We start from the raw sequence: 26,223 nt of genomic DNA, 5'->3' as shown, positions 1-26,223 counted from the left end.
TTCTCCCCTGTTTCAGGTGATAAAGGTCTGCAGGGTATACAGGGTTTAAAGGGATACCCAGGGGAAAACGGACCTCCAGGTTTTGAGAATGGCCTTCCGGGGCCACCAGGTGCCCGTGGAAAACCAGGTGAGCCTGGAGTCCCTGGGTCACGAGGGCCAAGAGGCATCCCTGGATACCCTGGAACCACTGGCGATCCAGTGAGTAAATATGAGAAAATAGGGAGTAGTGCATGTTTCCAGGCAGCAAAAGCTGAATCATCAAGTAGGCGTTCTTAAATCACTGCTGTTTACAACGCTGAACGCAGATGCAGAGTAGATCATTCATTCCAAGGCCGCTCATCTTCTGTATAAGCAATATTGGTCATGCTGTTTATTTAATTTCAATATGCTGGCAGTATTTATGTGTATTTTAACTTTAATCTAATGAACATTGCTGTCAAATGCTGAACTGCTTTTAATTTGCCGGTTATGTCGTATCAGGGTGAGCCAGGGTTGAAAGGGAAAAGTGGAACAGCTGGTATAAGTGGATTCGATGGACCTAAAGGTAGAGTAAATTATAGCTCCCTTGTCCATCCCACAACAAACACACACAGGCTCACTCATGCTCACACATAGACAGACACACACACACACACACACACACACACACACACACACACACACAAAACTTAACTGACCAAAACATCCATATTAAACATCATCTTGAAAAACCATTAACATTAACCTTTTAAGGCCAACACTTCTTCTCTGTTAATAAAGTGATTTCTAACACAGTTGTTCCACTCGATATGGAAAGAATATGATCCAACAATGCTAAATATTCTCACGTCTCACAAGCTACGTTTTGAACAAGGAAACAAATGAATATAATTCACACATCAGTCACTTTTTATCTTTACTATGATTAAACCAATCTACAGTGCTTGCTGATCCAGAATGGCCAACGCTGGCCAACGTGAACATGCACATGTCTGCTGTAGAATTAAGAATTTACTTTACTAGAACTAAGGGCCTCAGCCAAACCATGAAAAACAGCCCTGAAGCATCATTCCTCCTCCACCAAACCTTCGAGTTGGCACTCTGCATTTGGGTAGATTGTGTTCTTCTGCTCATGTCAGACTGCCAGAGAGGTTGAAGTGCGATGAGTCCGTCCGCGTGGGTGTGTAGTGATCTTAGACGTGTAAGACTGCTCATCCATGGAAACCTAATTAAACTAACAGATATTTGGCTTGACAACCCTATCCATCAGTCATTGGACAAATTGATGAGCAATGAAACCAGTGAAACTCTAAATGCATTTGTAAAAAATTGTTTATTAAGTCAAATTGTGAAACATTTTTCATTCCTTATTTAAAAAAAGGTTAGTGCTGTCCTAATGTAAGCAACAAGAAATAATCCAATTAACTTGTATAACTGCAAAAGGCACTTGAAATGTGAGTGGCATACTTACTGGCGTCTGCAAAACAAAAGAACAAAAAAATTCTCTTCTGTGGCAACACTCCAAATAGCCGTACCATTATTTTTACAAACATGGCCAAAGCCTCAAATGTCTGCCGTTGTAATACCTGAACACTTTAATAATTCACTCCTTAATACTCACCACATCATCAACCCATTACTACACTCTCATTTTTCTCTAAATGAACTTGCTTTATTTCATCAGGTGATAAAGGATATTGTATAGACCTACCTGGAGCTCCGGGTCAGAGAGGCCTGCGTGGAGATGATGGAAACCCAGGCAAGTGTAGCGACATTATTATTTTCTTTAGTGTAAAACCTGTTTGTGCTTTAAATGTTTATGTACACTCACTGTAAACCCCAAAGTTCACAGTAAACTCATTCATTTGTATTAAAGCAGCAGTTCACAAACTGTGCTACACCTGTCCACAGGGGTACTTTGAATGACTTTGAGGGAACGTCAAAAAATTCCAAACATTAACTTTCCTTTCATTTTAATTTAATCAGCTGGCCGCACGAAAACAGACACTACAGAGGAGCTTTCCAGCACAAGCTGAAGCTCTAAAAGAGAGAAAAGTACTTCACTCTGGCCCCTTCTGAGCACCGTTCAGGAGAAAATGATAACAGTAGAGTTCATTTAGTTTAGCATGCCCTGCTGTGCGCTTGAATGATGCGAGTGTCCTTTACCGCCTGTTCTTAAGGCTTGTGATGCTTGTTAGTCATTTACTTTGTTTCACTTTTTGCATTTAGGGAACTCAAAGTAATTTTTTTATGGCTCTTTTTTTAGTTTTTATTAGAGTGCAGCCCCTTTTTAGGGTTAAAAATATTTTTACAACATGTACTGAATGTAATGTTTGCAGGCCAATTAGTTTTTTTGCAACTCTAAGTAATCATTGCCAATATTTTCCCATTCAGTATTTTTTAGAAAGAAGATGCCACAGTTCATCTCTTTTTCACCCTGTTTTCTTTTGGCTAAGGCCTAAAGGTTCTCAAGTTCGCAGGGTTAAAGTCCACTTCGCATGAAGTTAAATGTGTTTTATAAGGCATGTATGTTTACAGCACCTCTCTTACTATCCCGGAATCACATCCAATAGCCTTCCTTTTGTTGTTGCTTTGTTTTTGAGCAGTGCTTAAGATTTAGTGGAAACTTTTATCAGAAATGGAATGTATTGTGTACAAAACCATGTTTTCATTACATATGTGTCTCTATAAGTATTGGTTGTGTGTCTAGAGCTGGGCGATATGGCCAAAGATGTTATCACGATAAACAAAATTCATATTGGTCGATATCGATACATATCACAATAAATGTCAAATCATTATTTCTTGCAAGTCTGAAGGCTGATTTTTGCTCCTGGGTGGTTAATCGCTGTTTTAAACTATCCTTTATGGTCAGAACACGACAAACACTCACCAAACAGTGGAACATTTCACAAATCTGTCATGGGACAGTGGGAGAAAATTTCTGGTGAGCTGTTTTTACCAGCTGGAAAAGCACGGCCGCAGTTTTTGAATGGTGTATTATATCGAAAATGTACTGAACCTTTCTTATCACTCTATCGAGGAAAAGTTGTATTGCGATAATTATCGTTATTGTTTCATCGCCCAGCCCTCTATCTATCAACTGTAACTACAAATTGTTGTGTTTTGTTTATTTTAGAATGAGACCGTTCATATCTAAATAGGGAGGAGGTCCTCATCCAACAGATACCGCCTTTTTGCTCTGCCATGTTTCTACAGTAGCCCAGAACAAACAAACCAAACATCGGCTCTAGACAGTGCTTTTTTATGTGGAAGCGACAGCTTGAATTTGGTGGCGCTATAGATCCTGTAAGAAAAAACAGGTTGCTGCCAGTGCTGGCTTACCGTTGTAAGTTTGAGAGACCATATTTTAACAAATGGAGGATCCGTACTTATTTGGCACAAGGGGGTGTGAATCCTTGTCGTCAAAGAGGCGCGAAGTGAAAAGAAATCGGAACACATGACAGAAAAAAAAGGTTTTATCTTTTTCAGACAGAAAACATCTGTGTATGATGCTCTTCTAAAAGCAACTGAACTTCTGAAATTCCAAATAAAAGTTTAATTTAGAATAATTTAATTGAATGCATTTTTAGAATATATTTAACAATTTAATATTGTTAACTTTTTATTGTTAACTTTAACTTTTTTAATATTGTAGGCAAAAAAGTACAGCATATAGTATCACATAACCTTCTGCCTCCTCTTCATTCTCTACACAAACAGCTCCTATTGGGAGAGAGGGAGATCCAGGGGACGTGGGCCCCCCTGGGCCTTGTGGAAAGCCTGGCACACCAGGACCTGCTGGAAACCAGGGCCATCCTGGATGTCCAGGTAGGTATATACTGCTGTAATTTGAATAGGTCATGACAAACAGCCCAGTTTAAAGAAAACATACTTAAAAAATAAAATAAGGCCCAGTCCCATTTCACCCATTGCCCATACCGCTTAGCCCTTAGCCCTCTGTTTTGCGCGTTCATGTCCAGGGTTAGAGGTAGAGGGGTAGGGCAAAGTGTTAGGGCCCTCCAAACGGAGGTTTTTCAGAGGCTCACTCCAAAGGGGTGCTATGAGAAAAAAGAAAAACCGACAAGGTGGCTGAGCGAGCGACTAAAGAAACCCACAAATGTATTTTCTCCGCTAAAATTAGGAAAACCACTGTATTATCTTAGTTTTATAATGTTTCAGTGTATTATGATCGTTTTCTTCATAACAAGCACAGAAAGTTTGCTAACAGTATGCTAATGTCTCAGTAGCTAGATAGCTAACTTTCCCATTCTACCTTAAATAGTCCAGCAGTTCTGATGCCTGAAGCGCCAGAATGAACCCGCTGCCCCATTTAAGGTGGAATAGGAAAATTCGAACAGGAATAGGACTTCAGCTTCATATCACCAATGAGTTATCGGTGTGCAATAATAAATGTTTTATACCCCCTCTTTGAAAGCAGATGTTACCCTAAATGTTACTAAAGCCCAGCGACAACGTTGCTGAACTTTTCCCTTCTCTTCTGTCACAGAAGTCGGGCCTGGACGCTTACAGACCACCGCTAGTAGCCTGTTTGTTTGTTTTTTTATTTGAGGGTTGTCCCATTTCGTAGGGCAAGAACTCCATTCCAAGGGGTTAGGGTAAAACCTGAATACAAGGGGTAGGGGTAAAAAGAAGAATTAGGATTGTGTCTAACCGTGTCAAGGAAAATAAAAAAATCTAAATCTAAGGATGCCTTTCCACGGTATGGTACCGGCTTGACTTCAGTTCTTTTTTGGTCTTTTTGGGTTTTCCACTAGGCAAATCTGGCACCTGCTACCAGGTGCTACTTTTTTATCACCTCCATCGAGGTTCCAGGCGAGCTAAACTGAATACATTTACATTTACATTTACAGCATTTAGCAGACGCTCTTATCCAGAGCAACTTACAAGAAGTGCTTTGTCAATCTAGAGAAAGTATCTTTGCTAGTTACCAATAGCTTAGAGAAAAAGACGGTCCTGAGCTCAGATACTGCTAGAAACAAGATGTCACTGCAGACACCAAGAGAAAAAGAACCAGAGTTGAACGCAGAACTCTGTGCCATTCAATGCAATACAATAACAATAAGATACAATACAATACACTACAATACAGAGTGCAGGACAATAAAATAAGTGCAGCTTATAATTCAGGGCTGATTTTAGTGCTGTGTAAAGAGACGGTCTTCAGTCTGCGTTTGAAGACAGCAAGAGACTCTGCTGTTCGGACAGCCAGTGGGAGTTCATTCCCCCACCTGAGCTCCAATACAGAGAACAGTCTCCACGCTCGTCTTCCATGCGCCTTGAAAGATGGCGGGTCAAGCCGAGCTGCACTCGAAGCTCGAAGGTCTCGTGGTTCAGTTCGAGATTTTACCATTGCCATCAAGTCGGTAGGGGCTGGTCCATTTCTGGCTTTGTAGGCAGCATTAGGGTTTAAATCTGATGCAGCTACAGGAAGCCAGTGAAGGGAGCGCAGCCGTGGGGTGACGTGGCTGAACTTGGGCAGATTGAAGACGAGTCGTGCTGCCGCATTCTGGATGAGCTGCAGAGGCTTGATGGCCGCATGGGAAGACCAGCCAGCAGCGAGTTGCAGTAGTCAAGCCTTGAGATGACCAGAGACTGCACTAGCACCTGGGTTGCCTCTCGGGTGAGGAAGGGTCGGATCCTCCGGATGTTGTACAGTAGATACCTGCATGACTGAGTCAGGTTCGCGATGTGAGTCGAGAACGATATCTGGCCATCCAGAGTCACACCAAGACTTCTTGCCTCTGCAGATGGAACAATCCGGGAGTTCTCGAATGAGATAGCAAGATCATGAGGACCTGTAGTCACAGGGATGAATATCAGCTCAGTCTTGCTGGGATTGAGCTTCAGGTGGTGGGCTGCCATCCATGTAGAGATGGTATGAATAAGAATGAATAAGAATACTGCAAACTGCTGATCATTCAAAGAGAATTCTATCCCATTATCACATATGCCAGCACTACCTAGCCTCCTTCATCACAGTCTTCTGTGCCTTTTCTGAACATAATTTGTTTCCTTCACGTCACAGCAGTTTCATGTGGCATCACTATGACCAGCTATATTGAGGATGAACTACTAAAGTGGAAAACAAAGTAGCTGGTGCTGGTAAAATAGTTGGTAGTGGTAAAGTGAGTAAAGTCAAGCAGTAACATGCAGTGGAAAAGCTTCTTAAGACTTTACAAATATTTAAAATCATCATAAAAACTAAAAACATTGATTGAATTAAAAACGCTGTTTCCTTTGCTGTCCTGTGCTGGTCAGTGCAGACGTGTTTGAGAAGCAGCAGAAAAACAGTGAAAAAATATGTCCTTGTGTAACTTTTTATGGTTTCTGTGAGGGACAGTAGACACGATTTATAACCATGAAGAGTATGCAGAGAGGGTACAATGCTCAAGAACTTGCTTGAAAATATAAGATCCCACTAAATATGCAGAATACAGCAAAACAGAAACTTAGAGGAAGGTCTCTGCTAGCACACCAGTCGAAATTGCATGATATATATATATATATATATATATATATATATATGTTCTGTGTCAGACATAAACAGGCAAATACTAAGATAAATCAGTTTCACCTAGAGTAAGGGGTTGAATTTAAAGCTAGAATTAAGTTAAAACTTTTGTCCAGGCCTCATAAAGTCTGGATCTGGTGCTGGATCACAGTAAGCTGTTAGTAATTGGTTACTGTATGAACAGCAGAAACACCATATGGCGCATGAATGTTGTGCAACACAGTTTGTGAAATGCTCAATTGAAAAAAAAAATAGTGTGCTCAAAGTTTTAAATTACAGTTTTTAATTGTCTCTGTTACATCATGTCAAACTTAATGAGAGTAAAATAGTGTAATGCATACTGTGTATCATGAAAACACTTTTACTGTGTTATCCACCCCTGGCATGTGTAGGATATATCCAAACACAATGTACTGTAATAGCTGACTGTGAGACTTGCCATATCGATTTGAATAAAGTCAAAGTCACCAATTTCAACACTGGTGTAAATGTTGGAGAGAAAGAAAGAGGCCTTATTACATATTACATATTGGAAATATTATTCTCATAATATTTTTTTACTTTAAAATAAATAACTAAAAAAAATGGATGTCTTTTTTTTCTTTTTGTCTCTGTATATTCAGGAGTAGCTGGGCCTCCGGGTTCCTCTGGAAACTATGGTCCAGAAGGCCCATGTGGTCCACCTGGAGTCATGGGACCTAATGGACCCCCAGGCAGCTGTGGCCTTCCAGGTACTGAAACACACACATGCAATCATATTATAGTGACTTTATTGACTTACTCTAACAGCTGTAATGCTGTTTTATTAAAATAGCTGCTGTCACTGTCCAGACCTAATCCTGACATTAACAGTAGTAACCAATAAATATTTTGGTTGTATTATTTCTCATGTGGAGGTTTATGCCAGTATTTGTGATTTTCTTTCTGACAATATTGAACAATGCATATTAATTTTGCCAGAGCTAGATAGAGATGGATAGATAGAACTTTATTGATCCCGGAGGGAAATTGTAGTGTTTCAGTAGCAAGACATATAATTACACATAAACTTACATAAACTATGCAGAAAATTACAGAAATGAAATAAGTCCAGACATAAGTTACTTAATAAAATAAAGTATAAAAGTATATCTATTACATATTTACATGGCATATGAGACAGATTTGCTTTATTTACAGACAGCAGGCACTGAGTGGTATGAGGTCGTCTAACAGCACATATTATAGACATAACTAACTCTGAGTTGCATCAGTATTGTAGTGTAAAGTGCACAGTGAAAAGTGTGATTTCAGTAATTGTTACGATATATTGCACAGTGTGTATTAATCGAAGAGGAGATCAGTACTGTCTCTGCAGTAAGACTTGTTGTAGAGTCTTATATCAGTGGGTAAGAAAGATCTCACACAGTGCTTTTTTCTTTTTCTTTTTCTTCAATATTATGATTATTAATTTTTCCAACATATCAAACATACACACAAAAAAAACAGCTTACATATGCAAATATTTATGCTGACCTGTTTATCAAAATGGCACAGTAAACGTGCCCTCACCAGAATACTTGAGAGATCCGACCCAATATACAGCAAAAAAGGTTCCCAAATATTGTAAAAGACATTTGATTTTAAACGTAGCAAGTGTGTTAAGTATTGTAGAGATACATGTTCCAAAACAGCTCTGTGCCAGCTTGCTATCGAGGGTATTTTATCTGTTATCCTTTGTAATAAAATACATTTCCTTGCACAGAATGTTAAAACATTGCTGTTTTTTCTTAAATTTAAAATTTAAATTTAAAGAAAAAAAAAATATTTTAAATTAAAGGCTACCTACCTCCACTTTACATTTAGGACACATAGGAGAGAAACCCTCTTTAAATTTGCTGCGATGACTTGGAGATATATGCGCTGGAGATATATGGATAGTTTTTGCTTTATTACATATAGAGTTTGCATTCTTCCATACCTTGTTCCACAAATCCTCCTCTATCTTTATATCAAGTTCAGTTTCCAAAACCTTCCTTAAATAATGAGTGATAGCACTGGGATATTCTCTTAATATATTATAAAAGTAGCTAATAGAGCTGTTCTGTTGGGGCAGAAAAGGCTGCCTCTCTGTCTGGGAGGATTGCATATCCAGGTGAAGCGTGGAGACTTTTCTTATAAAGTCCCTTATCTGAAAAAAATGAAAGATGTCATGTTTATGAATGGCATACTTGTCAGATATCTGACTGAATGACATCAGTGTGGACCCTTCAGATAAATCCCTCAAGCGAGAAAGACCCCTTGATGCCCAAAAACGGAAATGAGAATCTGTAACACCCAGGAGAAAGTCAGGATTATCACATATAGGAGTATAAATAATATAGGACAGCTTAGATCTACCTTCCAAATGCATAATAATTCTCCATGCTTTAACAGTGTTAATTACAATGGGATTCTCACAGGAGCTTCTTACTGACTTAGTTTCTGAGAAATAGCAAGTTTTGTAAGGGATATTAAACCACAAAGAAGAGTTGTCTTCATGTATCCAATCATATATAAAACTTAAGTTTGCATATAGCTGATATATTTTAATATCCGGGAACTGCATACGGTTCTTTTTAACACAGCGCAGCTGTAACAGACGCCACTGAATGTGCTTCTCCGTTCATCCAGTGTAGCATGCAGAGGGTGTGAAGTGTTGTCCAAGATGGTTAACAGCTTGTTGAGCGTCCTCTGCTCTGCCACAACCTCCAAAGAGTCCAGCTTGACTCCCACAACAGAGCCAGCCTTCCTAATAAGTTTGTTCATTTTGTTCAGAGCACTTCTGTTCATGGCTAGAGCATGACTATGAGATAATTGCAAGTGAGTGATTGTTATTGTATGTAAAATTAAATGACTGAAGGACTTTGCTTTTCCATATTCAATCTTTCTAGCCTTTATACAACAAAATGCAAACATAAATGCATATTTTTATCTTAAATTTTTCTGAATTTTATCCTAAATTGGGCACACTCATACAGAAAAAAACTGTAAATACAGTTTAATTAGTATTTTCAAAAGTCCAGAATGCACTGCCGTACACAGACACTGCTTTTTAAAATGACTTTCAGAACACATCTTCTTGAAATTCAAAACATCTTTATGGTCACTGGTCAGTGAAGGACATTGATTCCCCACAGAACCAGCGCTTCCACCACTTGCCACCTCATAGACACACAAATGCTTAATTCGCACTATATGTGACAAAAAAAATGCTTTTCTTATTTTTTGTGGTTCTCTTTCAGGTCCTCCTGGGCCACCGGGGCTGCATGGATTGGATGGGCTGAAGGGTGTCAAGGGCAATATGGGTCCACGGGGTAAGAGCTGTTTACGTATGTGCATGTCTGTACATTTTTGTGTGTCCATCTTAGTTGCAAACCATGGCCAGGACTTCAATATGGACCATCTCAATGGGATTCTAGTTGTTTGTTATCACTAAGGTCGTAGTTTTTCACATTATTTTCTGGCAGTTCTAGGTTAAACAAAGACTGCTGAAGAATATCTAAAAGATATTGCATGTTTCACTTGATGTGTATTAGCCTAAGTTTTGCCTTGTGACCATTTCACAATCATCTAGTAGAGAGGCCTGGTATAGAGCTGGTAAAGGGATGGTGTGGAGCATTTGTAACATTTGGGACATCCTTTAGGCCTAGAGTGGCGTTTCCTTTTAATCATGTCAGGGCTGATGTGTGACAGAAGGACAGCAGCAAGAGTGAAAGGGAAGGTCTACAAGACAGCAGTGTGTCCTGCTATGATGGACGGTTTGGAGACTGTGGCTCTGTCTAAAAGACAGGAGGCTGAGCTGGAGGTGGTGGAGATGAAGATGCTGAGATTTTCGTTGGGAGTGACGAGGATGGACAAGATTAGAAATGAGCAGATCAGAGGGACGGTGAAGGTGGAGCAGTTTGGAGATAAAGCCAGAGAGGCCAGGTTGAGATGGTTTGGACATGTGTTGAGGAGGAATAGTGGATATATTGGGCAAAGAATGTTGGAGATGGAGCTGCCGGGTAGAAGGAGAAGAGGTAGACCTCAGAGAAGGTTTATGGATGTAGTGAAGGTGGACATGGAGATGGTTGGTGTGAAAGTAGAGGAGGCAGTGGATAGGGCGAGATGGAGGCAGATGATCCGCTGTGGCGACCCCTAAAGGGAGCAGCCGAAAGCAGAAGAAAAGCTGAAGGGACATCCTTTAGGCCTAGAGCGGCGTTTCTTTTTATCATTAAATAGATCCTGCCTGGTTGATTCCTCTGTCACTTTGTGATTGTGCTAATTTTACATTAGGGCTTCTGTACAGCTCTTGAATACGTTTTTGGTCTCGTGCAATATGTGCGCTGCATTATTATTATTATTTTGCTTCCTGTGCTGTAAATAGTGGATGAGCAGCATTTGAGTGCCATTCATGGGGGCAGGGAGCAAATGGTTATGCATTATTCCCTTGAGGTATTGGTACGATGAGGTACTGGCTTTTGAAAGTGGAGACCGCAGAGCCTCAACCCAAGTTTTGTACCAAAATATTCTCCCTCTTTTTCTTTATGAGAATGGCTGTGTATAGCTTTTTTGAACTGTGTCATTGAGAGAATCTGTAGCAGCCATATGTCATTGGTGAATGCTTAGCGGAAGTTGTTGATCTGTAAAGACTTTTTTTGAGCTTCATTCGATTGCACAGAGAACTTGTGTATTAAATGCTGCTCTTTATAGTGAATGTTTTTTGTGCATGGTAAGCTTCAAAGCAGAGAGGGAAATTACACTACCTTGCCCATGAAAGGTGTTTGCAACCATGTTGTGATTGGAAATTCCTGAAAATTAGATTTATCCTCCGGCTGAATTCCAAAACAAAGGTTTTAAATTTATGGTTCTTGTTTCGTTTTTACCCAGATGCCGTGATTTTGCTCTGCCTGCGCGTGTATGAGTGTACACATAAATAAAATGCATTACATTAAAACAGTTTATATACTTTTGGCAACAGCATTATGTTTTAATCATGTACACAGTTTGTCAATCAAGTACAATTTTGAATTTACAAAGTAAATTCAGTGCATCATTTTTTCAGTTTATGTAACTGTTGTGAAGGTGTCTTTCACAGTTCCTAGCATTCTATTGCAAACATACAAACATACAAACATGCTAGACATGCGTCTCACCATATTCATGCTCACATATCCCCATTGAGACAGGAAGTCTGGGTGCTGAGGGACGTGCAGCCCTCCCAGTATCACGACTGCTAAAAACAATAATAATAATAATAATTATAATAATAATAATGATACAGAAATCAGAATTTTTAAATAATTTAAGTGTAGGAAAGACTTATGTGCTTCTAGATGAGTTTCTATTTTAATTGATATACTTTTAGAATCTGTAGTAATGCTGGGGGTGTGTCTATAAAATATATGCTAATTGAGATGCTGAGATCAAGGCCTATTCTGAACCCCAATGCAAATACGGTTTTTTAACTTTAAAAAAAAATCATCTGATGTAGTAGAAATAATGTTTATCCAACTGTTATATTGTGTGTATGACTGAGGGCGTGACACAGTCACTTATAGTGCCACATAACAACCTGATTGGTTGCCGCATAATTAATTTGCAAAAAGTTCATCCAGAATGAGAAAGCAGAGAAAGCATGTGCATCAGGGTCTGATATGTCAGTTATATGCATATATAGTTTCCTCTTTTGCCTCACTTTAGTGCAATATAACATACTCTGATATAAATGATTGAAAAACAAATTCAAAGTAAAAAGGACAGTCATTTCACGTAAATACTGATTGCAATTTCAGCATCCTCAACTTTAAACACCTGTCCCTGTCTGTGCTTTCACTGTTTATCCATCCCTCTCAACCGTCTCTCACTCTCTTTTTATCTGCCTCTAGGAATGACTATACCTGGTGAGGTAGGGCCTCTGGGTCTACCAGGTGAAAAAGGATGCTCCGGAGAACCTGGCTATCCAGGTCAAGTCCAGCAAGGGGTCCCTGGTTCGAGAGGCCGGACTGGGTGCCGAGGTACCTGCTGATCTTATCCACTATCTCTCAGTCGTTTCTCTAACACAGGGTTCCTAATCCTCCTGAAGACCCAATGCCCTGCACAGTATGAATTGTTCTGCCCCTGAAAACAACTAATCCAGCTCATGAGCTGAAAATTATGGGGTAGGAAATAGTTCAAACTATTCAGGGTAGTGGGTCTCCAGGATCAGCAAACCCCTAATCTGGAATGGCTTGCTTTACTATTATGTTCACTCAATTATCATGAATTGCATTAGATCCTTCTTTATTTCTTTATCTCTGGATTTATCTCTCTTTTCCTCACCATCTCTAGGGGAGCCTGGTGTTAGTGGTCCTCCTGGATGCCCTGGTGTAGAATGTAAGGAGCCTAAACCAGGACAATGTGGTGAAGCTGGCTATCCTGGTCAGGATGGCCCATCAGGTGTGTGACTGTAGAAGGAGTTTGGAAAATAGTCAGATAAAAGGAGAAAAAAGAGCAACCACTCAAAAATAATATTATCAAAACACAGGAGTCACTTTGTTTATCAGATCAATATTTTTGTTGAACAGCTTCAGTATGAAATCACCTGTCTTATGTAGAATAAGTCGATGTCAACACACGTTTGACTTGAAAATGGTGTTTAGAGACTTTCGTAACTCCATAAAGAAGTCAATCTCTGCATTTTGTGCTTTTTTTGCCTTTTAAAACTGGAGGTGCACTGATCATAAATGTTTATGATCTATTCCTGTTATGAATATTTAATAGCTAAATTGGCTAATTTTTTGTTTTTTGTTGACTTTTTTTTTTCTTCCTTTTTTAATCAAAAAATTACCATTTTTTCAAATGCCCAAGAGAGTACATCAAACACTGCCGCTCTGCTATTTTCTATGAGCCAAAGATGCAAAATAACATTACCTCCCCGGTATCAGGCCAAACTGTGTGGAAAAATCACGTCCCTGTTTAAATCAGATGAAATCAATCGACATGCTACGCCAACTGCAGCTGGCACCGGGCTGTTTAGCACAATGAGTCATGCATAATTGTGCTGCAGCATTTTGGTATAAGTGTAGTAGTAGCATTCAAACGCAGCGCAAGCACATTTTCCTGGCTCACATTATTTAAGCTGCAAAATTTCAACAGAAACCAGGAAGAGCATAAATAATAAATTGGCTGATCACTTAATTGGAGCCAAAATCATCCTGTTCCAGTACTGGCTAATTTGATTTAGTTAGAATAGTTTTTTTTACACTGAATGTTTTATTCAGTGTATATTGTGTTTTTTACAATGGCTACATTACAACAATGTATATTGCATATTTTACAATCAGAATTTAGACCAAAATCAAAGCTTATTGGAGTGCTAAGTCACCAAGTCATGATCTAGTATCTTAACGGCATGTGTATGTTTGATTGACAACTGTAGGACCCGTGGGGGCTAGGGGACCTCCAGGCCAGCCCATTCCTGCATGTGGTGATGTCGGTGAGCCTGGAGCACAAGGTATTCCTGGATGTAAAGGTGAAAGTGGGTCTTGTGGCACCCAGGGACTCCCAGGGATCGAAGGCCTAAGAGGACTGAAAGGTAATACACCAATTGTTGACTTAGAATCCTAGGATCTGTGTGTGTTCAGTGCAGTTTTGATATACTGATGATCACAGTGTTCACGCTCATAACTCAGTGTAACAATTAATTTTTAAATCTTAAAGTCTTTGTTTTAAGATACATTTGACATCTGACTGTTAAATTATCATTTGCAAATAGTCTTTTCTAGAATGGACTAAACACAGATAGAACCTTTCAATTTGGAGAGTTTAGAATTACAGTCATGTGAAAACAATTAGGACATCCCATGACAACCTTAGTTTTTTTTAACATACTTAAGCATATGGACATTTGATCTTCATTTTAACAATATTGAGAGATTGAGATAATATAGCTAAACAAGCAAAACTGATAAAATGCTTTTTTTGTTTTTTTTTTGTTTTAATCTATATTTTATTTATAATCTTACATACAAACATGATGAATACATTCCCATATTCCACCCCAATCCAACATCCAGAAATGTTAAAACAAGGGGCTGAATATAATTTCCAGGTAAGAAGAATGGCCCTTTTGGCAGCGACCATACTGGTCATTAGAACTCAGAATAGCCATAAATCGCAACAACAGGCTCACAAGACACTTGGATATGAAGTATATTAGAAAGAAATAAAAATATAATGGACCAAAAATCATGTAAGACTGGACAAAACCAAAACTGATGAGCCAAGGTACCATCTACAATCTCACACTTGTTACAAAGTGAAGATACTGATCCGGAGATCCTAGATAGTTTCGTTTTTGAATAATGGAGTCTATACAGGGCCTTGAACTGTGTCAGCTGTCAACTTTTAATTGCTATAGCAATAGGAAATTCTGGACAGACTCTCTTCCTAGACCTCCCTGGACAAAGAAGTGTCAATATCTGCAGCCCATGCCTCCGTGAAGCGGTCAGTATCTGGGGAGGAAAGTACAACCCCAATTCCAGTGAAGTTGGGACGTTGTGTAAAACAAAAATATAAACAGAATACGATGATTTACAAATCCTTTTCAACCTACATTCAATTGAATACACTACAAAGACGAGATATTTAATGTTCAAACAGATGAACTTTATTATTTTTTGCAAATATTCACTCATTTTGAATTTGATGCCTGCAACACGTTCCAGAGAAGTTGGGACAGGGGCGTGTTTCCCACTGTATTACATCACCTTTGCTTTTAACACTCAATAAGCGTTTGGGAACTGAGGACACTGATTGTTGAAGCTTTGTAGGTGGAATTCTTTCCCATTCCTGCTTGATGTCCAGCTTCAGTTGCTCAACATTCCGTGGTCTCCGCTGTCGTAATTTGAGCTTCATAATGCGCCACACATTTTCAATGGGAGACCGGTCTGGACTGCAGGCAGGCCAGTCTAGTACCTGCACTCTTTTACTACGAAGCCACGCTGTTGTAACGTGCAGAATGTGGCTCGGCATCGTCTTGCTGAAATAAGCAGGACGTCCCTGAAAAAGACGCTGCTTGGATGGCAGCAGATGTTGCTCCAAAACCTGTATGTACCTTTCAGCATTAATGGGCCTTCACAGATGTGCAGGTTACCCCTGCCATGGGCACTAACACCCCCCCCCACCATCAGAGATGCTGGCTTTTGAACTTTGTGCTGAAAACAGTCCTTTTCCTCTTTGGCCCGGAGGACACGACGTCCATGATTTCCAGAAACAGTGTGAAATGTGGACGCGTCAGACCACAGGACACTTTTCCACTCTGCGTCAGTCCATCTCAGATGAGCTCGTCCCAGACAAGCCGGCGGCGTTTCTGGGTGGTGTTGATATGTGGCTTCGCTTTGCATGTGTAACATGTGAACAGAATCGCAGACGCTCGCAGGTAAAAGGGGAAGAGATTTATTACCTGAGGTAATCAGGAGAATCCCCAGAGGGAGAAAACATATATCCAAGTCACAAGTTCACATGATACCCGGTACCCAGGACCTTTCCTCTGGACCGTAGCCTTCCCAGTCCATGAGGTACTGCAATAGTCCACCACGCCTGCAGGAATCTAGCAGTCTCCGGACAGCGTATACCGGCGTTCCTTCTATCCACTCCGGTGGCGGTGGCGTAGTATCTGGTGTCGCCTCATCCAATGGTCCTGTAACCACAGGTTTGAGCAGAGAAACATGGAAAGAATTAGATGAACGGAACCTTGGGGGTAAGTCTAGCTTATAAGTAACGTCATTGATTCTCTTCAAGATTTTGAAAGGTCCAGTGTATTTGGGAGATAATTTTTTACAAGTCCCCTCAGGACGCCTGAAGTTCTTGGTGGACAACCACACTCGATCTCCTGGATTGTAAGTGGGTGTCGGACCCCTGTGTTTATCCGACTGTACCTTTTGCCGACGAATAGCCTCTTCTATTCTGCAGTGTGTTTGTTCCCATACCTGCTCACTCCTCTTCATCCATTCATCTACCGCCGGAACATCGGTTCGGACCCCTGTCCAGGGTGCAACAGGTGGCTGGTAGCCTAGGATACACTGAAAAGGGGTTATACCGGTCGTAGAGCTAATGAGGGAGTTTTGTGCCATTTCTGCCCAGATTAAATAGCGTGACCAGTCTCTGGGATTTTCATGGCAGAAGAGCCGCAAGAACTTCCCTAGTTCCTGGTTAGCCCTTTCACATTGTCCATTCGATTCAGGATAATAGACTGATTGAGACCCCCAAATGTTCAAAAAACGCCGCCCATACCTGAGACGTGAATTGGGGTCCTCTGTCGGAGACGATATCTTCCGGTATTCCATACACCCGGAAGACCACTTGAAATAGGGCTTCAGCTGTCTGAAAGGCACTGGGAAGGGCTTTGAACGTCACAAACCTGACTCCCTTCGAGAATCTGTCAATTATCGTCATTATGGTAGTGAATGTCTGTGAGACTGGCAAGTGTGTTACGAAATCGACAGCGATGTGTGACCATGGCCGGTTGGGAACTGGTAGGGATAGAAGTCGCCCCACTGGCAGTACTTTAGGTGTCTTGCATTGGGCACAAATAGAACATGAGGCTACAAAATTATGTACATCTTTGATCATGTCCTCCCACCAATACCTATTAATAAGGAGTTGTTGGGTGCGTGTTTCACCTGGGTGTCCTGATGTTAATGATGAGTGTGCACAGGTGATAAGTGCAGTTCTGAAGGCAGGGGGTACATAGAACTTCTCTGGTGGACACTGTTCAAGTATGCGAATGCTGGGGAGAGCTTGCTCAATCTCCTCGTCTATTCTCCAACGAATGGGTGATATCTTTACCTCGGGGGGAACAATTGGGTGAGGATCTTCGTCTTGCTCATGGTTGATTTGGGTGTGAAATTTCCAGGACAATGCATCTGCCTTGGTGTTGCGACTTCCGGGTCTGTAGGTGATACTAAATTGAAAGCGTGAGAAGAACAAAGACCACCTGGCCTGTCTGGAATTGAGCCTTTTAGCTGTCCGGAGATATTCTAAATTTTATGATCCGTAAGTACAGTGAACGGATGATTGGCGCCCTCCAACCAATGTCGCCATTCTTCAAGAGCTAATTTGATAGGCAACAACTCTCTATCTCCTATTCCATAATTTCGTTCCGTCTGAGATAATTTATGCGAGAAAAATGCTAATTTAACGGGAGACCCGGTCCGTTGCGACAGAACTGCTCCCACCCCTGTTTCTGACACATCTAGTTCTACTACAAAAGGCAGCTTAGGATCAGGATGAGCCAGTATCGGGGCTTGGGCGAAAGCCTTCTTAAGGTCTTGGAAGGCCTTTTCTGCCTGAGCATTCCAATTGATTCTTTTAGGGTTCCCTTTCAGCAATTAAGTCAATGGAGCCACAATACCACTGAAATTCCTAATGAAGTGTCGATAGAAATTAGCAAAACCCAAAAAGCCTCTACCTTATGATCGTCCATAACTATCCCTTGGTGACTAATGATATACCCCAAAAAGGCAACAGAGCGCAAATGAAATTCACATTTTTCATCTTTTAGATACAAGTTATTCTGTAGTAGTCTCATAAGCACCTCTCTAATGTGATGGATATGTTTCTCTAAGGAAGGTAAATACACCAAGATGTCATCAAGATACGCGATTACGAATTTACCCAACATGTCTCACAGTACATCATTAATGAACGCCTGGAACACAGAGGGGGCGACAGAGAGCCCGAAAGGCATAACTAAATATTCATAATGCCCCCTGGTGTTCAAAAAGACGGTTTTCCACTCATCTCCTTCCTTAATCCGAATTAAATTATACGCGCTGCGGAGGTCTAATTTGGTGAAGTATTGGGCCCCTTGCAGTTGTTCCAGTGCTACCGGGACTAAGGGTAAAGGATATGGATATGCCTTGGAGATTTGATTAAGAGCCCTGTAATCAATACACGGTCTAAGGCCTCCATCCTTCTTCTTTATAAAAAAGAAACTAGAGGCTATGGGAGAGGTGGAAGGGCGAATAAAGCCCTGATCTAAGGCTTCATCAATATAGCTATCCAGGGCCTTCTGTTCCTCTTGAGTTAGGGGATATATTCTGGCTTTGGGCAGTATGGGTTCTGAAACCAAGTCTATAGCACAATCATAGGGTCTGTGGGCTGGTAATTTAGTGGCATTCTTCTTACTAAACACCTCCTTTAAATCTAGGTATTCCTGTGGGATTTCGAAGGGAGACTCAGTGTCTGGGCTTTCAATAGTGGTTGATCTGATGGCGATAGAAGACTTTTTAAGACAATTTTTGAAACAGTACTCCGACCATTGTGTAACAGTACGATCGGTCCAAGAAATGGTCGGGTTATGCTTTTCTAACCACGGAAGCCCAAGGATCACGTCAAAGTCAGTTTGATCTAGGATCAGGAAAGATAACTTCTCAGAATGCAATGCACTAGCGTGTGTCTCAATAGGGACGGTGACATGGGTGATTGGCTGAAATCCCACAGGATCTCCATCTAATGCAGTAACTTCTAGGGAATTCCGGAGGTTCTTGACAGGGATGCGTAGTTTCTCCACTACCTGAGCATGTATGAAGTTCCCCTCGGCTCCAGAGTCGATTAGTGCTGAAACGACAACAACCTTGGGGTGAAAGCACAACCTAACAGGTAGCACAGATTTAGAAACCAGCCCCTTCGTGGGAATACTCACCATGTTAGTGAACTCCACGTGCTTTCCCAGGGTCGGTGCCTTATTTTGAGAGGTTCTCTTGTGACAGTCTCTGATGCGGTGACCAGGTTGTCCACAAAAAAAACACAACTGCTGGGAAAAACGGTGTTGCCTCTCTTCCTGTGATAACCGGGATGATTCACAAACCATGGGTTCCGGAATCTCAATGTCCCCGGGAACTCTAACAGGATGTGATATGTTTCGTGGGCCTCGTGCACTTCCCTTCTTCCTTCTGGAGTTCATTAAATGATCTAGCTTGATGGCCAGTGATATCAGTTGATCTAAACTCAATCCGTCATCCTTAATGGCAAGCTCATTGAGGACTTCCGGGTTCAGTCCGTGTCTAAACATCACTAGAAGGGCCGTCTCATTCCAACCGCTACTGGCTGCCAGAGTTCTGAATTCCAGCGCGTATTCCACTACAGAGTGTGGGCCCTGACATAGTTGGGTTAACAGTTCTCTGCTTACTTTTCCCTCATAGGGGTGATCAAAAACTAATTTAAACTCCTTCAAAAAACGCTCATACGTCCATCCATTGAAGGCAGGCCAGCTAGCTGTAGCCCATTCTAATGCCTTTTCTGATAATCGGGACACCACAAAAGAAATCTTAGCTTGGTCTGACCCTATTGGCGAATTGTCAAAAAAAACTGAGCATTGCAACAAAAAACCTCTGCATAGATCAGGATTGCCTGTGAATTTATCGGGTTTACTAACCGGAAATGTTGTTAGGGTCGGCGTTGTCACTGGGTTAACGGGAGCCGTCCTGGGTGTCGAATCTGTTGGCTGCATTCCCCGAAGCTGGCTGGTCATTTCCTTGATGCTGTCTACAAGCTGTACCAACTGAGCTTGCTGTACTGCTTGTTGGTTAGTTAGGGACTCCAGTGAACTTGTTACTCCTGAGAGTACCTGCTGATGTTGTCCCAGAAGTTGACCCTGTTCTGTAAGTGCCCTTTGAAAAACATCCCCTTCCGCCGTCTGCATGGTGGGTGAGGTATTCTGTAACGTGTGAACAGAATCGCAGACGCTCGCAGGTAAAAGGGGAAGAGATTTATTACCTGAGGTAATCAGGAGAATCCCCAGAGGGAGAAAACATTAAAAAATATCCAAGTCCAAGTTCAATCCAAAGTCGTGACACAAATCATTCCAGGCAGGCAGAGGTACACAAGGGCAAAACAATACACAAAACCAGGTCAGGAATAGCAAGAAGTCGATACACAGGAAATACACAATAGATAAACCGCTCAGTAATTGCATGGGAACAATACCTCGCAAAGAGTCCAAGTAAAGTCCCAGCTTATAAAGAAAGAAACAGGTGCACGACATTAGAATTCCGGCGACTGTGATCTCTGACAGGTGTGGGGGAAGATCACATGATCCTCCCGAGCATTCTGGGAAGTGGAGTCTGACTTCCCCGTTGACTGCGTGACAGCATGGCAGAGTTTTAACCTGCACTTGTAGATGGAGCGACAAACTGTGTTCACTGACAGTGGTTTTCCGAAGTGTTCCTGAGCCCATGTGGGAATATCCGTTACAGAATGATGTGGGTTTTTAATGCAGCGCCACCTGAGGGGTCGAAGGTCACGGTCATTCAGTGTTGGTTTTCTGCCTTGCTGCTTACCTGCAGAGATTTCTCCAGATTCTCTGAATCTTTTGATGATATTATGGACTGTAGATGATGAAATCCCTAAATTCCTTGCAGTTGCACATTGAGAAACGTTCTTAAACTGTTGGACTATTTGCTCACGCAGTTGTTCACAAAGTGGTGAACCTCGCCCGTCCTTGCTTGTGAACGACTGAGCCTTTCAGGGATGCTCCCTTTATACCCAATCATGACACTCACCTGTTTCCAATTAACCTGTTCACCTGTGGAATGTTCCAAACAGGTGTTTTTTGAGCATTCCTCAACTTTCCCAGTCTTTTATTGCCCCTGTCCCAACTTCTTTGGAACGTGTTGCAGGCATCAAATTCAAAATGAGTGAATATTTGCAAAAAACAATAAAGTTTATCCACTTGAACATTAAATGTCTTGTCTTTGTAGAGTGTTCAGTTAATTATAGGTTGAAAAGGATTTGCAAATCATCGTATTCTGTTTTTATTTATGTTTTACGCAACGTCCCAACTTCACTGGAATTGGGGTTGTAAGAGTAAAACAAACTTAGATATTAGGTGCTGAGAGTAAGGGTTAATAAGAAACTTTTTTTCACAAAAAAAAATAACAAAAGAAGTGTGTATGAGGAAGACTATATTCATCTTTTAACTGTGTAAATATATTTTCTATATATAGATCACCAATACTAGATAACCCTTTTTCAGGCCAGGTGGAATATGCATGATCCATAACAGAAGGGGGAAAAAGATGATTAAGGAACAGAGGTGTATAAATGGAGGTTACAGGAGATTTGAGGACGTCCTTAGTTTGGTTCCATATTAAGTGAATTCGTCAATATGAAATTTTGGCCCATCATCCCATGAGCAGGCCTTATGTTTGAAGACAGAAAAACTAGCAAAGAAGATCTTGAATTAGCTTCCAGATCAACCCTATATGGCCTATCCTTTGACACTACATAAGAGCAAAAACATAAGAGCTCTAGCATTTGCAGCCCAGTAATAATGTTTAAGCACTGGTAAGGCCAATCCTCCATCTGAATAGGGCTTTTGTAGATGAATCTTAGAAATACGTTCTGTTTTATAACCCCATACAAATTGCATTATTATTTGTACCATGCTTAAGAGATGTAACTTAAACAACAATTTGGGATTCCTCGGCAGTTACAGCCAAGATAAGTAAAATATTCATCAACCCCTTGAAATGGAAGCGCATTTAAGAGGCAAAAACTCACTTTTGACCCAGTTGATAGTATATCCTTATAATTTTCCAAAATAATTTAAATAATTTAAAAGACTAGGAACTAACGTGGCTGGATCGGAGATGTACAACAATAAGTCATCGGCATAGACACTAACCAAACATTCCACTTCCCCAAATTTAATACTGTGTATTTTTGGGTGATTCCTTATTCCAATAGCCAGTAGCGCCAAAGCAATATTAAAAAGCAGAGGAGATGGAGGATCGCCTTGTCGCACCCCTCTGTACAATTTAAAAGGAGAAGAGCAGTCACCATTGGTTAGTCGGGATGAAGTCGGGAACATCCTCACACACGTAATGAAAAAGTCTCCAAAGCCAAATCGATTGAGGACATTAAACATGCATGGCCATTCAATTTGATTGAATGCCTTTTGAGCATCTAGTAGAATTATGGCTTCAGCCGAATCCACATTATGATCTGAGTAGAGAATATTCAGAATATTACAAAATGAAAATCTATTAGGTATGAACCCAGTTTGGTCTAAATGCACAATTTCAGAGATATGTATTCCCAGTCTAAGTGCCAATATCTTACAGAAAATCTTTTGATCAAAATTCAATAAAGACGTGGGTCTAAAAGATACAGGATCAGTAGCATCAGCAGCAGTAAGACATACATTAGCCTCATATAATATAGTTATCTAATAACATTCTCAAAATCAGTGGTGCAAGTTTAGAGGAAAAAGCTTTATAGAACTCTCAGCCAAACCAATCAGGGCCAGCAGCCTTACCAGATGGAAAGAATTGAATTGCCCGAAGCACATCTGTCTCTGTGAAAAGAGAATCCATTGTATTTTTCTGCCACATCTGAAAGTGCAGGGATGTCCAGGTTATTGAAGAAACTAACAAGATCCACTTCTGAAGCCGTGCACCTCGTAGAATAGAGATCTGGATAAAATTCTTTAAAACAAGCTTTAAGTCCTTTTGAATCAGGAATAAGGCTGCCACTTTTTGACTTTATTTTGTAAATTGCCTGTTTTGCCACCTTTTAACTGCCTGGCCAGGAAACGTTCAGGCACATTGCCAAGTTCAAAGTATTTTTGTTTTAATTTGACTAATAAAGATTCAGCTCACCTATTCAGAATGGAATTATACTTGAGATGCAATATCTTGTTATAGTCAGACTGCAAAAAATCATTTCTATGAGTCTGTTCAAGTAATGGGATCATATTTTCTATTTCTTGCAACCTTTTATTCATCTCCTTTTCTTGAAGGATTCGAATGCTAAAACATTGTCCCGCAAGACAGCTTTAAATGTCTCCCAAAGTATTGAGTCCGACATCTCACCGGTGTCATTGAAAGCTAAAAAAATCATCCAACTTTGAGTTCATGTGTGTTATAAACTCTGGATCTGTGAATAAGCGAGGATTAAAACACCAGCTACACTCTCAGGAAAAAAGGTATGACCCTGTTATTGGGGCAGTACCCTTTTTTGTCACTGTGGTGGTACCCTCAAGGGTACATCTCCGTACCTTTGGTCAGGGAACACAGATGAACCATAATCCACTGAAATGATATTTTCTAAGTTGTACTGACTCCACACCCCCGTCTCGTCTCCAGGCTTTTTATTTCATTGTTCTGCTTTAAAGCATTAGGTTATAAAGAGATACAAGTGTCTACTTTTCCACTAGAAAAAAACTTATTTAAGGTACACAATTGGACCTTAAAACTGCTGTTGCACCTTTGAGGGTACACTTACATTGTACCTTGATGAACAAATCATGTTCCTGCATGGTACCTTTATTTCTAACAGTGTACAAGTCTGTTTGGAAACAATATCAAAGACATTAAGTGTAACTGGGTTGTGGTCTGAGATCAATATATTGATATTTAGTGTTGGTGACTTAAATCAAATCAAATCAAATTTATTTGTAGCGCTTTTTACAACTGATGTTGTAAAAGATGTCCAGTAAAGACAAAAATTTTAACATGAATGTAAAAACCCCCAGGTGAGCAAGCCAGGGGTGACAGTGGCAAGGAGAACCTCCCTCAGAGCTGAGGAAGAAACCTTGGGAGGAACCAAGGCTCACAAGGGGGACCCGTCCTCCTGTGGTCAAACTACCTACAAATTATTATATTATTAATATTAATATCATGCAGTATTAGTAGAAGTAGTACTAGCTAGCAGTCTATGAAAACATCAATGTAGTTTTCCGGGCAGCTAGTCCAAGGTACATGGCGGTAGCTGGGGCGTGGGCAGCTGGTCTGAATTGGGTAGCAGGAGTGCTCGACAGTCAGTCGTCCTTCAGTGTCCGGCTGGACATGTGGGCGGTCATATACTCAGAAAAAAGGCAGGAAGATGGAATTAGTTTTATTTGGTCTGTTTGTACGTAAAACAGGGAATGGCATCCCTCCGCTCCACCGTCCACAAACGTGAGTAACTGCATGTAAGCAGCGGGACAACAGCACGAGCGTCTCAGTTTACTATAATTCCCTGTGTCCATGGACCCCTGGATCTGAGGGGGAACATTACCTACCAAAAGCTAAACTGAACAAGTGAGTTTTCAGCCTAGCTTTAAAGATTGAGACTGTGTCTGAGTCCCAACCATTTTCTGGAAGATCATTCCAGAGTTTGGGGGCTTTATAAGAAAAAGCTCTTCCCCCAGATGAAACCTTATGAATTCTAGGAGCTATTAATAAGCCAGCGCTCTGGGATCTGAGTAATTGTGGTGGCTCATAATAGGAAATAAGGTCTTGCAGGTACTCAGAAGCGAGCCCATGTAGGACTTTATATGCCAATAAAATAATTTTATAATCAATATGGAGTTTAATAATAAAGTAATAAAGTAATAAAGGCGTGTACTAGTGTTTCTGCATCACGCAGGGACAGGGCATTTCTTATCTTGGCGATGTTGTGAAGATGTAGAAAAGCTGTTCTAGTGATGCCGCCTGTGTGTTGATCGATTAGGTATTAGCTCTGAAGAAATCCAAAAATTATCAATCCTAGTATAGGTCTTTTGCACGTAAGAGTTAAATGAATAGTCCCTGTCTCTTGGATACTGCAGCCTAGTCTGTCCATATAAGCATCTAAAAAGCAGTTAAGGTCACCTCCCATAATGATGGGGGGTGATGTGTCGGGTATAAGAGCGAAAATCTTGCGAAAGGTCATCAACATTAACTAATGCTATTGGGAAAGAAGTTAGATAGCCTGATATGATAACAAATCTACCATGAGGATCTGCTTTCATTCTCTCCAGACAAAACTATGTGCTTTTTAAAAAGAATTGCAACACCCCTGGCTTTGGATGTAAACGGTGCCTGATAAACTTAGGATATCCAATTAGCTCTAAGTTTTGATTGATATGTTGGAGAGATGTGTTTCCTGAAGGAAAATTATGTCCACTTTCAATGATTTAAGATAAACTCATGCACGCTTAATAGGATGCCCTAATCCCTCAACATTCCAAGAAGGTGTTGAGGTGCCACCAGTGCCAGAATCATTGTTGTAAGCCATAGAATCATAGAATCATCATCATTGAAAATCAATAAATGACAAAGAGACAGATCAAAAATATCCTCCCTACCAAGAACACTACTCTCAAAAAAAACTAACACTCCGTCTCAGCTCGACTGAACCAGCTTGCCTCCTGTTCTGCCCCCAGGCAATCGATATAGTGTTTCAAGTTACATTAGCAACACCTTTTGGTTAAGGGAGGTATTGCACCCTGGCAGACAGGAAACAGGAAACCAGAGGCTCATGTTAGTTCCTGTTGTGGATCTCAGCAGCCTTATATGGCCTCTGTTGTAATCAAGAGATTTAGCCCATTGTGAGCATTGCCTACAAGTCATTTCTTACTGTTTATAAGTTTATCTTGCAGTATCAGAGAGTATTTAGGGTAGATGGGAAGTTTGTTAGTATTAGCTTCATGAAGCTTGCAGTATGTTAGGCTGTTGGGCTAGCATGATGATCTGTTAGCACACCATCTTTTTATATAGTCATGCTTAGTTAACGTGTTTAATACTCATCATTTGCATGTTAGTAATTCTAAATATGTTTAATCATTTTCAGTTTACTCCTTTGTTGTACCAACATGCCCTTCAAGAGTCTACAGTAAACTTGGAGCTAGAACGCTAAATCCTGACTCTCGTGTTGTTACTCAGGGAGTTTGGCTGGCTGTCTAATTTTGGTTACGCCAA

General features: G+C 40.7%; 1 protein-coding gene across 1 annotated transcript in view; it reads left to right on the top strand.

The window, feature by feature from the left end:
* The window catches only part of col4a4 (collagen, type IV, alpha 4), a 111,760-nt gene that overhangs the window by 74,475 nt on the left and 11,062 nt on the right, over positions 1-26,223 (top strand). Inside the window, exons 33-41 of the mRNA XM_017683584.2 lie at positions 17-198; positions 481-544; positions 1,664-1,738; positions 3,703-3,810; positions 7,138-7,245; positions 9,778-9,849; positions 12,403-12,531; positions 12,845-12,952; positions 13,935-14,090. Coding sequence (XP_017539073.1) covers positions 17-198; positions 481-544; positions 1,664-1,738; positions 3,703-3,810; positions 7,138-7,245; positions 9,778-9,849; positions 12,403-12,531; positions 12,845-12,952; positions 13,935-14,090 — 1,002 coding nt within the window. The remainder of the gene's footprint in view (positions 1-16; positions 199-480; positions 545-1,663; positions 1,739-3,702; positions 3,811-7,137; positions 7,246-9,777; positions 9,850-12,402; positions 12,532-12,844; positions 12,953-13,934; positions 14,091-26,223) is intronic.

Source organism: Pygocentrus nattereri, chromosome 17 (assembly GCF_015220715.1).
Source record: "Pygocentrus nattereri isolate fPygNat1 chromosome 17, fPygNat1.pri, whole genome shotgun sequence".
NCBI lineage: Eukaryota > Metazoa > Chordata > Actinopteri > Characiformes > Serrasalmidae > Pygocentrus > Pygocentrus nattereri.
Note: the sequence above shows the minus strand (reverse complement) of the source record. Positions and strands in the feature narration are given on the sequence as shown.